Source organism: Pagrus major, chromosome 8, assembly GCF_040436345.1.
Source record: "Pagrus major chromosome 8, Pma_NU_1.0".
NCBI lineage: Eukaryota > Metazoa > Chordata > Actinopteri > Spariformes > Sparidae > Pagrus > Pagrus major.
Genome location: NC_133222.1, coordinates 16,949,175 through 16,963,325, shown reverse-complemented (window position 1 = coordinate 16,963,325; position 14,151 = coordinate 16,949,175). Strand labels below are relative to the sequence as shown.

At 39.1% G+C, this 14,151-nt stretch overlaps 1 protein-coding gene across 2 annotated transcripts in view; it reads right to left on the bottom strand.

The window, feature by feature from the left end:
• The window catches only part of kcnq1.2 (potassium voltage-gated channel, KQT-like subfamily, member 1.2), a 184,973-nt gene that overhangs the window by 149,072 nt on the left and 21,750 nt on the right, over positions 1–14,151 (bottom strand). For both annotated transcript variants that reach the window (XM_073472223.1, XM_073472224.1), the window contains exons 4-11: positions 13,705–13,831; positions 13,458–13,536; positions 13,263–13,359; positions 10,681–10,821; positions 7,116–7,226; positions 6,706–6,801; positions 5,753–5,890; positions 3,071–3,236 (exon numbers count right to left, since the gene is read on the bottom strand). In XM_073472223.1, the coding sequence (XP_073328324.1) occupies positions 3,071–3,236; positions 5,753–5,890; positions 6,706–6,801; positions 7,116–7,226; positions 10,681–10,821; positions 13,263–13,359; positions 13,458–13,536; positions 13,705–13,831 (955 nt within the window). The remainder of the gene's footprint in view (positions 1–3,070; positions 3,237–5,752; positions 5,891–6,705; positions 6,802–7,115; positions 7,227–10,680; positions 10,822–13,262; positions 13,360–13,457; positions 13,537–13,704; positions 13,832–14,151) is intronic.

Here is a 14,151-nt window from a genome sequence, read left to right as displayed (position 1 = left end):
TAAGGAATCTAGCAGGCCAGTTCCAGACTGAAACAGTGATGCTAAAACAATAAATAAAGAAGCAGCAGCCCTGCTGTAGACAGTTAACATTGCAGATGCCTGTTTTATGGCTGGATCTGAGGCAGAGATCATACAGTCCCACGCTGTTTCAACTCTCCACATTATCATTAGTGACAGCAGGCTGCAGGCTTCTTTACATGGTTTTATGTCATCCACAGCCTGGCCAGTTCTTTTTTCCACTCCATAGTCTCAGCATGTGTGTTTATTTATTTATGTTTATTTACGGATTATGTAAGCAGGACATTAACATTTTTTAGAACATTTTAGATCGTACTGTACAACGCATGGAGTAAGTTTGACTTGATTGCTTTTTCCACATGAACACACACATGTTCTCCTTCATTATCTGAGATCCACCCAATTAAGCAGGAAACTAAACAACTTTTCCCCTCATAAGTGGTTGCTCTTCTCGTGATGGTCTGCCTTTATGTCAAGTTTATGTCACTCCATCTCCTTTTATGATTGCACGCTTTGACAGGAAAAACTCATAAAGTGCATTTATTAACCTGGAGTCTGGGTCAATTCATTTGGCGGGGATGTCTTTTAACACAGGAAGTTAAACCACCAGCCCCCTAACCAACCAACCATCAATCATACACTATGTGCATCAAAGTGTATTAAAAAAAAACATAGTTTCGATTGTCATGGCAACTATAGATCAAATTTTATAATTATCTAATACTAAATCTGAAATCACCGCCATCAGTCTGTCCATGCCTCTTTAGCCTGATGACAGAAAGAAAACACAACTTGGCTTTGGCATGACTGCAGCAATATTGGCAAACTGCAAGTGGCATAGCAAGAAATTCCCACTTGTGACCTTGACAAGTCCGTATTTTAACATTTTTCCACTTAAGCCCAGTGTGAGTGTCTGTGGCCAGCAAAGGGGACAAGTGAAGCAGTAAAGAGCCTGTAACCATGACCTCTAATCACCACTGAGACTGTAATAGCTTCCATCTGGCCTACTGAAGACACCTGGCAGCCATCTTGGGTCTAAGGGGATTAGGATAGGGCCTCTGTTTACTGTGTGAAAATGAGAAACCAGCACATAACAACTCCTCCCATAATGTGTTATGGTCTGCACTGTTTGTATGAACAGGGAGAACCAAGCTGCAATGTTTTGCAAGAAGTTAGCTCTAAACACCACATTCAGGTTGTCTGTTCTTTAATTACTTTGTACATCAAGTTGAAACAACTACAATATTACAATGACAGAATTTTGAATATGACTAAGATTCAGGGTTCTCACACTTTCTTAAACATCAAATTCAATATCATTTTAAGGACTTTCCAGGCCAACTTCCCTAAAATTCAACGACCCAACACAGCATACTCTGAGACACAGATCGAGGTTAACTGCGGTTACAACACTGAGAATTTTTATAATGAGACCTAGCAGCCTTTACAGAAGCGCACCGACAACAATTAGAAAGAGAGAGAGGCTTGAATGTGTGCGCACTTCTTAATTGTGCTGCTTTGTTACAGAGATGGCAGAAATATGTGGCCTATTTACTAACATTGAAGACTTCTATTCTTGCATAAAATATATAAATTCAAGCATTTTCAGTGATCCATGTCTATTTATGTCTATTTAAAAAGAAAACCTTAAGGCCTTGATTTTTTTTCCATCAAATTTACAGACTTTTGAGGATTTCAACCAGTTGTGGGCACCCTAAAGAGTCTACCAGCTCTGTGAGGTTGTTCTTCAGCATATGTCAGCATGCTAAGACACCTGTGAGGATAATGCTAACATGGTGATGTTTAGCAGGTACCATAATTATCATGTCACTATGTTAGTTTAGCATGTTACCATGACAACATTTACTAATTAGCACTTAACACAAAGTACTGAAAGATTGATGGGAATGTAATTGTTGTTACAGGTATTTGGTCGTAAGCCAGAGTGTTAGACAAATTAAAATTTTGACCTGGTGAAGGCACTAAATGAAAACTGAAGGGACCCCCAGAGTTATTACAAATCATCATGAGGGGGGCACTAATATCTGTATTTAATGGCAGTCCATGCAATAGTTGTTGAGACACAATCTCATAGTTGAATGAAAGATTGAACGAATGAGATGACTAAGTTATTATGATTTAGCATGATCTCTTGCCATGCAGTAACAGTAACAGCAGAGAGCACCCAACAGAATGAACATGCAGTGTGACCTCCTTTGAATAGGCCACAATTTTTGATAATCTGATAATGGCATTATTAGATTTTGTAAATTGGCAACAGAATTTTCTGGGGGGTCTTATTTTACATTTATTTACAGTACTATTTTTGCAGATATTCAAATTAAGGATGACAATCAATCCCCAATGCAAAAGGACAAGCTAACAGCTAATGTTTCTAAAGCAAGAGTTATTAAAATGTCACTCCTTGTGGAGTGTTTCTTTTGCCTTTTAAATGGCCTGAATGCAAAAACACATCAAACTTTTACTGAAATAATGGATTTCCAAGGCCTTCAAGGCAGCATGACATCAATTTACGGCCCGCAACACACATTATTTCATCAGACAAAATTGTATTAAAAGGAACAGAAAAGACTTGCTTTCATTACTGCAGTAATTCACTTCTTCAAATGCCCTCCACATGACACAGGTTCCATTGCCAGCTGGCCTTGTAGCGGCAAAGATAACTTTACAACGATATTCAATGCAATTCAAAAACACCTTCTTCAAAGAACATGGCATTCTGAGGTGTAACGTTTTGAATTAAGAAATCTGCTATTAAAATGTCCAAAATGAAGTCAGTTTAATCAAGCAGTAATAAAACAGGGCTCAATGCTTTCAAGTGTAATCTTGGCAGATTGTCTGGGACTGAGTTGTTGAAGGATATTTATAGAGGTTGGCTGATTTTCTTTAAAACACAGGCACTAGAGTTTGTGAACCACAGACTGAAAAACTAGCAAGTGGCAATCACCACTGAAATGTATTTGAGATCAACTTGGACACTGTGCATTACAGTAAAAACATGTCAAGAGCAGTGGTCTTCTCTGTATATTACCTTCAACAGCCCCCCTTGGTTCTCCCTGGAAAAATGAGACATCTTTCTTCTCCCCAGCATCCTCAATGTGATCGTAGGTGATCTGAGGGATCGATACAGCCCTCTCTGAGGCCACGCCCATCGATCCATTTCCTCTGGGCTTCAACCTCCTCTTGGGCCCCCTTCTCTGACAGACAGGAAACATCAACACAGTTAATACACAAGAAGTGTTTGAATACTGTGACGATATACTTTAATCACAATTAACAGTCTTTAAAGAGCCATTATGATTTTTGAGTTGAACTAATTCTGCAAGCTAATCATTCACAGGCAAGCTTCTGTCTCAGTTTTGGATCCAGTAAATTTTCACTAATCTAAGCAGCATCTCCCCTCCAGAGAAGCAATCCACCAAGTCTTAGAAAAGCTCTTTATTTGGTCCCTCAGGGGCAAAATTATTTTGGGAGACCAACAAAAAGGCCCCATAAGTCACAGGGGCCCTCTACCACAATAATGTGGCTTGAGGGAATAGTTTGTCAGTGATCTATAAGGCTTCAGTTCATGCGGCGAGAAAATATCTCAGAAGTGCTGCCTTTAATGTTGGCTTCTCGTGATACTGTGTATTGTGTGTTACTTGATAGGATGGTCAGTGTGGGACTATAGTGGCAACAGAGACCGGAATAAATGTGGACTGCATTTTCATCGGTCCAAATAAACAAAACACTTAAAACTGAAGTTTCAGCATCGTAGAGGCATGATCGACCAGCAAATTCATTTAACACAGATCGGAAAGCAGCCATTTTTGTAACATAAAGAAGCCAACTTTGCTTTGCTTGCAAGTGGTTGTTGTTGGTGAGAACCACTTCACTGAAACTGCTGGCTATTTATCCTTTTGTGCTGCATGTTATGAGTAGGCATTGTAGCAAATAATTTACTGTATCCTCTATTTAAAATGCACATCTATGGTATATATTTAGGATTCTGACATTATAACTGAACTTTCATTTGTAATAGTGCAAATTGCTGCTAAGAGGCTAGTACTACAATAGATTCCAGGTGTTCAAAATAGTTCAGGAAACATATTCTTTAAACAGTAAATGAACTATTCCAGCCATTTCAGCCAGGTGTTAAGCAGTCCTACTATGCCAAAAACACTGAAATACCAAAACATATTATTTTCTCACAATGTTTCTCACTAAGTTCACATTGTTGTCAGGCATCATAATCCTACCAAATTCTATGTTTGCACGCTGGTGACGTCAGCAGTACATGTTCAATCTCAGTTTCTTTGAGTGAGATCAGAGCAATGTGTTGTGTGAGTCAGTGAGTTTCTGAGGACCTAAATGGTGCCTCCGGTCCAAGCCTTAGACCCACTGACCCACACCAACGTCATGGACGTGGCCTTTACAGAAACTCAATTATTTGGACTCAATGGATCAGTCTTTTGCATTGACAGTTGGCCAGAGGTTCAATCCAAATACCCGAGGTTTGAATGACTCATTAGCAGAGAGAGTGAGAGAGGGAGGTGGTGGTGGTGGGTGTCATAAGATTGAAGGAAAAAAAAGAGAGAAAAGAGAGAGAGAAAGATGGAAGGGCAGGAAAAAAACTGCAACAGACTATGAGTTACAGAGAGAGAAAGATAAAGCAACAGAGACTGATGGAGTGATACAAAGAGGAGAGGAGGAAAACCATTGTGAACAAGATTGAGGCAGAGGAAAATATGCAGAAAGAGATGAGACAGGAGGACTGGAGAAGAAAATGAAAGAGTGAAATAAAGTCAGTTAAACAGGAGAGGAATTTTGAAAGACAGGGAAAAGAAAGGGGAGAGAGAGGAAAGTCAGAGGAGAAAGTCACATGCTGAAACAGAAAAGAGCGGAAGCAGCCTTCATTCTCCCCAATACATGTGGGTTCAATGCTACACAAAGATTTTTTTGTTGTTGTTCTACTAGACAAAGGTTTACTCCCATGAGAAAGGCGGCAGTGACATCATCTCAACTGACTGAGTCTTTGTCCGGCGGAGACAAAGGCCTCGAGTCATCCTGGTGGAGTCAGGCCTTCAGGGAGGGGGAGCCGCTGTGTGTGCGTGCATTTGTGTGTTTTGTGTGTCCTTCCACGTGTGTGTATGTTTGTGGGAACTTAACTTGCCCCTTTATGTTGTATGGCCTAGGCGCAACATAGCTAATATTGTTGTGAAAGGTGAACCGCACAAGAAGACAATACAGTGTGGGCCAGTCTTACGCAAATCCGCCCTGCAGTATCACAGTCTGATGGCTTTTCTAACAACGCTCTTTTGTAGACTATCTGATGTTCTGCACCTTAAGCTCAAATGATTCTTTCAAAGGTCCACTGAAAAAGTTTTTTCTCATATATTCAAAATACTGCCATTTTCAAATTAGTTATCTTTAACCAAAAAATATGCAAATAAATGGTCATATGATCCGGATTTTAAGACTGGATGTTCTTATTTGTCTGGGTGGGGTTTCACCTTTATGGGAGAAACACAATAAACAGTGAGACAAAGAGAGACAAAGAACTGAGAAAATGTCCATGGTTGCATTCATTCCCACGACATCAAAAACATATTTTCATATTTTTAACAATACTGAATGGTTACGGAAGAAAATATGTGGAAAAAAGTAAATCAATTGTGACTGAAAATAACACAAACACCCTCGGCTCTGAATTTAAGTCGAACTGGATATTTACCGATATGTTCAGTTTCCTGATGGTGGGGCTGGAGTTGTCAGGTTCCACTACGTTGACAGCATCTGGAGTTAGAACGTACATTTTCCACGTAACAGCACAGCCGTTTGGTTTCTCTGCTGCATAGCACCTCCAAAGTGTCTAAAGCGGACAGGTTAAAGCACAGAATTAGTGCTAGTCAGTTGAGCAAGAATATTTAAACGAAGCATAGAACTAGGCCAGTGTTACAGAAATTCAGTGACATGAAAGTGTCAGACATATTCTTGTATATAAATTGTACTTTACTTATATTTGTTTCTCTTTATTCATATGCATTTGTCTCTAATTGTTTTACAGTTTATATTTTACTATCCTTAAAAAGATGCTCTACAAAGTAAGCTTATTTGATTCACATTCAACAAATACTCTATTATTTAACGAGGCAGTTCTATTCTATTCATGGTATTATCATTGTTTTTTTCACAAGTAATGGAGTGGATAGCTGCATTATTTTGTCAGTGGCCTGCAGAGGTGTCTGTGTCACAGGTGTCTAAACTTTGCTTGTGTCTCAATGTGTTCTGTGTAATTGTAACTCATGTAATGGTTAGCTTTTGGTACAACATAGCCACTTCTTCGTCTACCGTTTCACTCTTGGCAAGTGTGATACAGATCACCTTTTCCATGGCTCAACAGGGACTGCAGACAACAAATACTGTTACTTTCCAGTGTTTGCTGAAGCTTAACCTGGCAGATCTGAAAAGTGAACCGTTTGCTCCATTCAAAAACAAGTATCAGATTGTGAATATTTTCTTGCCATGTTCGTGTTCCAATACAAAGTGTGGTATACAGGTCATGTGTCTCCTGTTCAATCACTGATGAATCCTCGTCTGACCTGGTTTTTAATGCAAACCTTGTGGATTACTGCACTACATCTTTTAATGCTGAGCTGTTTCTGCCCCATGCTAACCTGTATGTACCTGTATGAGGCAGGCTGCAGCAGGGATCTGCCTGTTGAAGTGCTTCTGTCTCTGCTTCTGTTGGACTTTCAGGGCAAACCCCGAACCCAGGATACCCTAATCAGAAAGAATAAGGTTGGACTGTATCGATCGATACTGCAAGAAAACACTAGGCGTAGAGGTTAAGATCCAGAATCTCAGACAAATAAAACCTATTTCTTTAAACATTACATTGGTTTAGTAATACAGCAAAAAGAAGAGGGACAAAAATAGTCTAATTGTGCTTCAACACATAAATTAAGCTGAAATTAAAAATGAAAAACAGGAGTCAACCAAGCTGTAATAAGTTTGAGACTATGTGAAACAAAATTAGTATAATACATTTTTCCTGTTCATGAATTGCATATCATTTAGATTAAAATTATAGTTACAGCAGGCAGAGCAAAGAAGGAGATGGCGAAGACACTGAAGCAGGAGGCGATGGCCTTGCCTATCCACGTTTGAGGAATTTTGTCTCCATAGCCGATTGTGGTGACAGTCACCTAAAGACAGAGGGTGGATCAAGTTCATCTTACATCTATAAACATTCTCATAAGCAGATTGCAACATACTCAGCCCATTCACTGATGCAAAAAAAAAGGTCAGGACATTTAGGCCTAATGTGATTTCATCAAAATTAAAGCTACACAAATTGTAGGCTGAGACAGGAAAATAGAAGGTGTCTTTTTAATACAATGAATAGTTATCCTTTACTTTGAACCAGATGAACCTACTGTAACTGATGCAAATGTAACATAAATATAAACAGTATTGTTTTAAATGTTAAACATTGCAGTTACATTAAGTAAGTGTCACTGAAGGTGTTCTCAATCTGCTTCTTGGGTGAATTGTAGAGATTGTGGTATTTAATGTCCTTTTAAGTCTGTTTTCAAAGTTTGCATAACCTCATTAACTAGCAAATCTGCGTCATGTTAACATACCAAAAGATAAGGTAGCCACCTAGGTGGCTGTGCTGTAGGGATGATTTACTTTACATGTCTCTTCCTCTCTTCCACACTGTAAATAATGCAACAAGAGTTAAAGCTACACGGCGGTTAACAGGCTTGTGCCAAAACAGAACTATCTTAACAGATTACTCAAATTCATAGGCTATTTCAAGTCCGGCTAGTCTACAGGACATTTCAAAATTGAGAAAAGAGATTGCAATTTATATCACTGATCCTGATTGCAATTAAATAGATCATGATATTATTGATGTTTCAGATTGCCAACCCCTCATTCAGAGAGCTCCCCCTCATTTCTTAAGAACTGCTGATGTAATGAAAATGTCAGTCAATGCAGAGCTCTCAAAGCTTTACCACAGCAGTCTATAACAGGAGTTAGACAATAAAGTAAGCAAAGTTCATCAGCCATTCCGGCCTTACTTCACAACTGTCAGTGATGGCGGGAGCATTTGAGGCTCTTGCTCCTCAAAGGGAATAAGATTCCCAACCACTAATCCCCAGCGAGTGTAGGAATTTGCCAGGGTGAGCGGGGGAAAACAAATACCTCTTGCATTTGCATGTACACCCACTTTGAAAGCCGAGCCAATTCTGACACATTCAGAACACACTTGGCTTACCGAGGGTGTCTATGGGGCATCGGCGCGTGAGCCGCCGCTGAGCGCTAACACAAAGCGGCTGATGTAAGGTGAGATACTTAAAAGGGCTTTGGGAGTAAAAAAGAAGGAGCAGGGGCGGGAAGGGTGGGTGGGTGTATGTTGGGGGGTGGGTGGAGTGGTGGGGGATTTAATCCCTCATCCACAAATCCGATGACTAAACAATGTCCTCCTGACCATCAGAGTGGAATGGTCTACTCAAAAACACTCCTCTCATTCAGATTGTAGGGTGTGTGGCAAAAACCCCCTCATGTCTACACAAAGGTCACAAACCTGGTCTTTGACAATGTGTTAGTTAGTGTGTGCATGTCTACATGCATATATACATGTTCCTATGAATGCTGATCTCCAAGCATACGTTCTGTATGTGTGATTACACTCAATTCAAATGGGACCCTTTTTTGAAGGTTAACCCTTATTAAGGTCCTTGTAATAAGCGTAAATTAACAGGTTATGAGGCCCCTGTAAGTGCTTATTAGATGCTTATTAACATTAAAAATACTATATATAATATGTGTTAATAATAGAATAATAAACACATTCATTGTTAGATTATAAGACATTTATAAGTACCTATAAGAAACTTGACTGCTTAAAAACATTGATAAAACTGAATTTTGTATAATTGTTCATAATAGCATTAAAAACATTAATAATACATCATTAATACATACTAACTTAACTTTTTGCAGCTATCAGATCTAAAGCAAAACCACTGCCTTATTAAGGTTAATTACTCCTTTGTACACTCATATAGTCTATAACTGTTAATAAGCGTTTTATAAGATTTGCAAGGGCTTTATTGCCTATTAACTTATGCTTATTACAAGGATCTTTATATAAAGGGTAGCACTTTCTATGAAGCTCATGTCTACAATGCATTATAACACATTATGAGCATACTTGTAATGCCTTAAAATGCACCTATAGCAGTGAGTATTCATCGTTATAAACAACATAATGTTAAAATTTTCGCATTTAAATAATACACTGAAATAATTTTATAGCACATTATAACCACTTTTATAGTGCACTATAATGTTATTGCCACTATAAGTTGATCAACACCCAGCTTGCAATATATTACATCTGCCTATGACACATGGATTTAGTGTTTTTTACTAAATGTACCCAATGGCGACTTCCAAGCTACTGTAAGAGTTCTCCTTTTCTTTTTTAACATTGTGTCCAGGTTGAAGTTAGAAAAGGTTGTTAAAACCAAACAGCCATTACCTAACCATAAGGAATTGGCAAAAGAAGAAGAGAAGCAGGAAAGGTAAGGGAGTGAGCGAGAGGGAGAGGGAGAGAAGGGGATATGAATCATTGCATCGGCTTGTCCTCCAGCTGTGCCCCGCACCTGCACATCCGAATGTGGAAATCATGCCAAGTGAAGGAATACATGCTGGGAGGGCTTAGCATTCTCCAATCAGCGCAATCTCATTTCAATAAGCACACACACACTCACACACACACACACACACACACACACACATACACATACACTCAGAAACCTGACCAAACCTATTGTAATAGCGTTTCATGATTCACAAGTTTACAGTCTCAGAAAAACAAAAAGGTGCAAATCCCAGACCCCGATTCTTTTCTCAGCATTGTGAGCAGAGCAACACAAATAACAGCTTTCTTCAACTTTCCATAGAGCCGCAAGGAGCACTGTGACCCCTCTAACCCTCGTTACATAAAGGTAGTAATCCCACAATTAAAGTTTTAATTAAGGGAACTGACACTTTATATTGGTGCTCTAAAAGTTCTTTGAGCCAAAGAGCCCAGAGGTGAATGGTTTATTACCGTCTCTTTGTGGCACACTGATCCCCTGCACAAGGCTGCCATAGGTTTCTCATTACTCTGTGCTTTCAATTCAAATGTTTAATTAACTACTCTGGAAACTCGAGCCTCAGTACAGAGGGAATAAGCAAAACCAGCTCTACGCACGGAAAACATCAACACACCTGCCTGTGTGTTAAGTGTTGCAGCAACACATGCATGCTGCACGAAGAACCAAAGAGGAGAATGAAAAAAACACAAGGACGTTAATAATTGGTCTACCCAGGGTGGGCTAGCCATCTCCATTTTTCTAGTTAAGACTCCACTTGTGAGTGCATTGTGAAGATTATTTATTGCAGCTCTTTTGAGAAAAGAATCTTTTTTCATGTACGTGTGATGTGGCCTTTCAGGTATGTAAGCTGTGTTGGGAAATTTAATTGGCATTCAAGGAGGAAGTAATATATGCATAGCAAAAAAACAATATTTTGAAAATGTTCTCATACAAACATACACAGTAAAAAAACATCAGTGAAGGACTTGCTTCTTCTAAACCTTACCACGCCCCACCACAGGGCATCGGCGTAGCTGGAGAAGCCTGTCTTGCCCTCCTCATCCACAGCATCCTTCTCCGCCAAGTAGACAAAGTAGGACGAGAAGATCAGGCCAAGGAAGCCGATGTACAGGGTGGTGATCAGCTCCTAAAAAACACATTAAGTTGACCAAAGATGATACTATGAAAATTTTGTTTAAAAGATTATACATACAACTGTATCAAACTGCAGTTTTTGGCACTTCCGTGTTGGCTTCATTTGGTTCCATGATTGTGTCATGGCAGAAAGCGAGACAGTTTTTATCCTTTGTCCCTTACACCTATAGAGCCATGTGAGAGATGACGTGAAATAGGACCATAGTTCTGTAAACTCCTCCAAAAAGTCACCTCGCTGTACCAATGTTGGCTTAAGACATTCTGTTTGGGATTAACAATTGAATTAGTATCAGTCTTTTACAGGCCTTGTAGGACAGGATCACCTACATTCATGAAACCAGAGAGAATGTGTTACCATTGTCTTCTATGCAATCTAGTACATTTTAGTGTCTATTAAGGTTAAATACAGCAAATGGGGGAAAAATATTCAAACTACTTTGACTGAAACTAAATTGTTTCCTGTCTTGAGGATGTCGTACCTTAATTTGCAGGCAAATGTAGATACTGCTGAATGATACTGATTCTGAGCACACATCCTAACGTGCTTAGTCTGTTCACTTCCACCTTATTGACACTGCTAAAGGCATTTCCACTAAACAGAGCACATCATTTGATAAAGTGGTCATCTGACAACAGGAGGATGGCAACAAATCAAATTAGGCTCATCTTGGATTCATCTTACATGTATTTTCCTGATCTTTGCACACAATCCTCTCTGATCAGTCCTGTTCTTGTTATGCATCAAAGAGACGTGAATGTCAGATTTGACTATAACCAAAGAACACAGTCTTCTCCGGGGATTAAGAAAAGAACATTACATCCTCTGGCTTCATTGTGTATCAGCCTGAGAAAATGCTAAAACAAGGGTACGAGGACACAGTGAAAAAGAAGATCTCTCTTCTTCTCCTTATAAAGTCAGGTTAGCTGTGGCTTATTTTTACACATGTGTGCATGTATTTCTGACTGCGCACATTGGATTTGTTGTAATTAGCAGTAAATTGACCAGGAAGGCGAGGTGAGGTCTGTGCACTCAACCTAGTGTAGAGGAACCTACAGCAAAGTGATGCAACAGGATAATGGCTTTGCTTAAAACTCATCTAATCGGTCTGATATGTATGGCCCATTTTTGCCAGTTAAAGAAAAATAATTGATGAAAAGTTAGCTCTGATAAAGGGCCATGCATTCATACATTTTATTTCCTCCGTTTTCCCGTGATAACGAGTTAATTTCATTTGTTTTCTCGAGATCTCGAGTTATTATCTCGAAATAACAACTGCCGTTTTCCCGAGATAACGGGATAATTTTCTCGAGATCTCGAGATAACGAAACCTTGTGTTCCCGAGATAACGATATAATTAATTCGAGATCTTGAGAAAACAAAACAGTAGTGTAGTATATTAAATCATTGCAGGAAACATCATTCAGTGTAGCAATGTCAGAGGAGCAGGAGTATATCGATCACTGCGTCACATATCTTTTCAATCAAGGCCTGACACAGGCTGAAATAGCATTATGCCTTGCTATTACAGATAATATACACATTAGTGTGCGTAATCTAAAAAGACAGTTAGCAAGGCTTCAGCTATATCGGCGGCGCAATCTAAGTGAGCCTGATGTCGTCGGTAACTACATAGCTGACCAGCTACCAGGTCCTGGGTGTCTCCATAATCTCAGGCCTATCATATCACAGTCATTATCTCGAGATCTCGAGATTATATCGTTATCTCGGGAAAACAAAGTTTTGTTATCTCGAGATCTCGAGAAAATTATCCCATTATCTCGGGAAAACGGCAGTTGTTATTTCGAGATAATAACTCGAGATCTCGAGAAAACAAATGAAATTAACTCGTTATCACGGGAAAACGGAGGAAATAAAATGTATAAATGCATGGCCCTTTAGGGCTTCCATACTGATAAAAAATATATATATATATATATATATATATATATATATATATATATATATATATGTGTGTGTGTGTGTGTGTGTATGTATATATATATATATATACATATATATATATATAAATATATATTCTCATGGTAAATTAGAATTATGTGTTAAAAAGTTGAAATTATGAAATAAAGGTCAAAATTATTGATAAATGTTGACTTTTTATCTCATAATTATGACATTTGAATCTCAATTTTTTGACTATTTCATGATTTTGAGGTTTTATCTCACAGTTCTGACTTTTATCTCATAATTTTGACTTTTTATCTCATAATTTTGACTTTGGATCTTATAATTATGACTTAACATGGAAGTAATTTTTTTAATCAAGATTAGTTTTCATCTTCTTTTTTTCTTTAACTGGCGGAAATGGGCTTCCATAGAGATATGTGATATCTCTAGTGTTCGTATGGATCACTAAGCTTATGATCCATGCCAACACTGATTTAACAGCATTAGCTTGAATACTTTCGACCTACCTGTCGATGAATAAAGACTACAGATCCCAGGAGCCTCCACGTTCCTCCCTGTCGATCCACATGGAGCATGCGCAGGATTTGGAGGAAACGGATGCCCCTGCAAAACAATACAGCGCCTCATCCGTCTCATTATAATCTGATCCCTGTCCAGCTACTGGTAAACAATAAAATTGCAGGACAAAACAGTTGCTCTACCTGATGGCAGATGTTGCAAACACTTGGCCATTGGACCCTACACCGAGCACAATGATTGACGCAATGACCACTATCAAATCTGTAAGAAAGAGAGATTAGAGCGACAGATTGCAATCACTTCAGTTTCAATGAAACCTTGCGCTACATAAAGCCTTACGTTGCTTTAATGATCAAAGCTGTTGATATACAAGAACAATTCATGACATCCGTTGTATTAAATGGGAGCAAAGGAAAATGCCAGGTGCACCTATGATTGATATGGGCTTCCTGATAAAGCGGAGGCGTCCTTTGATGCCCGCATATTTGCTGCGGCAGCCTGCCGACCACAGCCGGACCACATACTCTGTGCCAAAGAACAGCACCAGCACAATCTCCTGTGGAGCACAATGCAAACACAGAGCAAGGGTTACATGAATCCATTGGTACTGAGACTATCATTGTGAAACACATACAGGACGAGGGGATGTGGAAGTAGATAAGGTATCAGTTCTAAACACATTGATAACACTGTGCCATGCATTAAGACTAATCTAAAAGCATTAAGGCCATTATAATCAATCACAGAGATTTACGACATGATATGAGTGGGTAATGACAGGTGTGTGAGACAGAGAAAGAAAGACACTGAGGTGGTCTAGTACCAAGATCACCCAACCAACCAGGTGGAAAGATGGAGGCTGATAACATGGCTGAT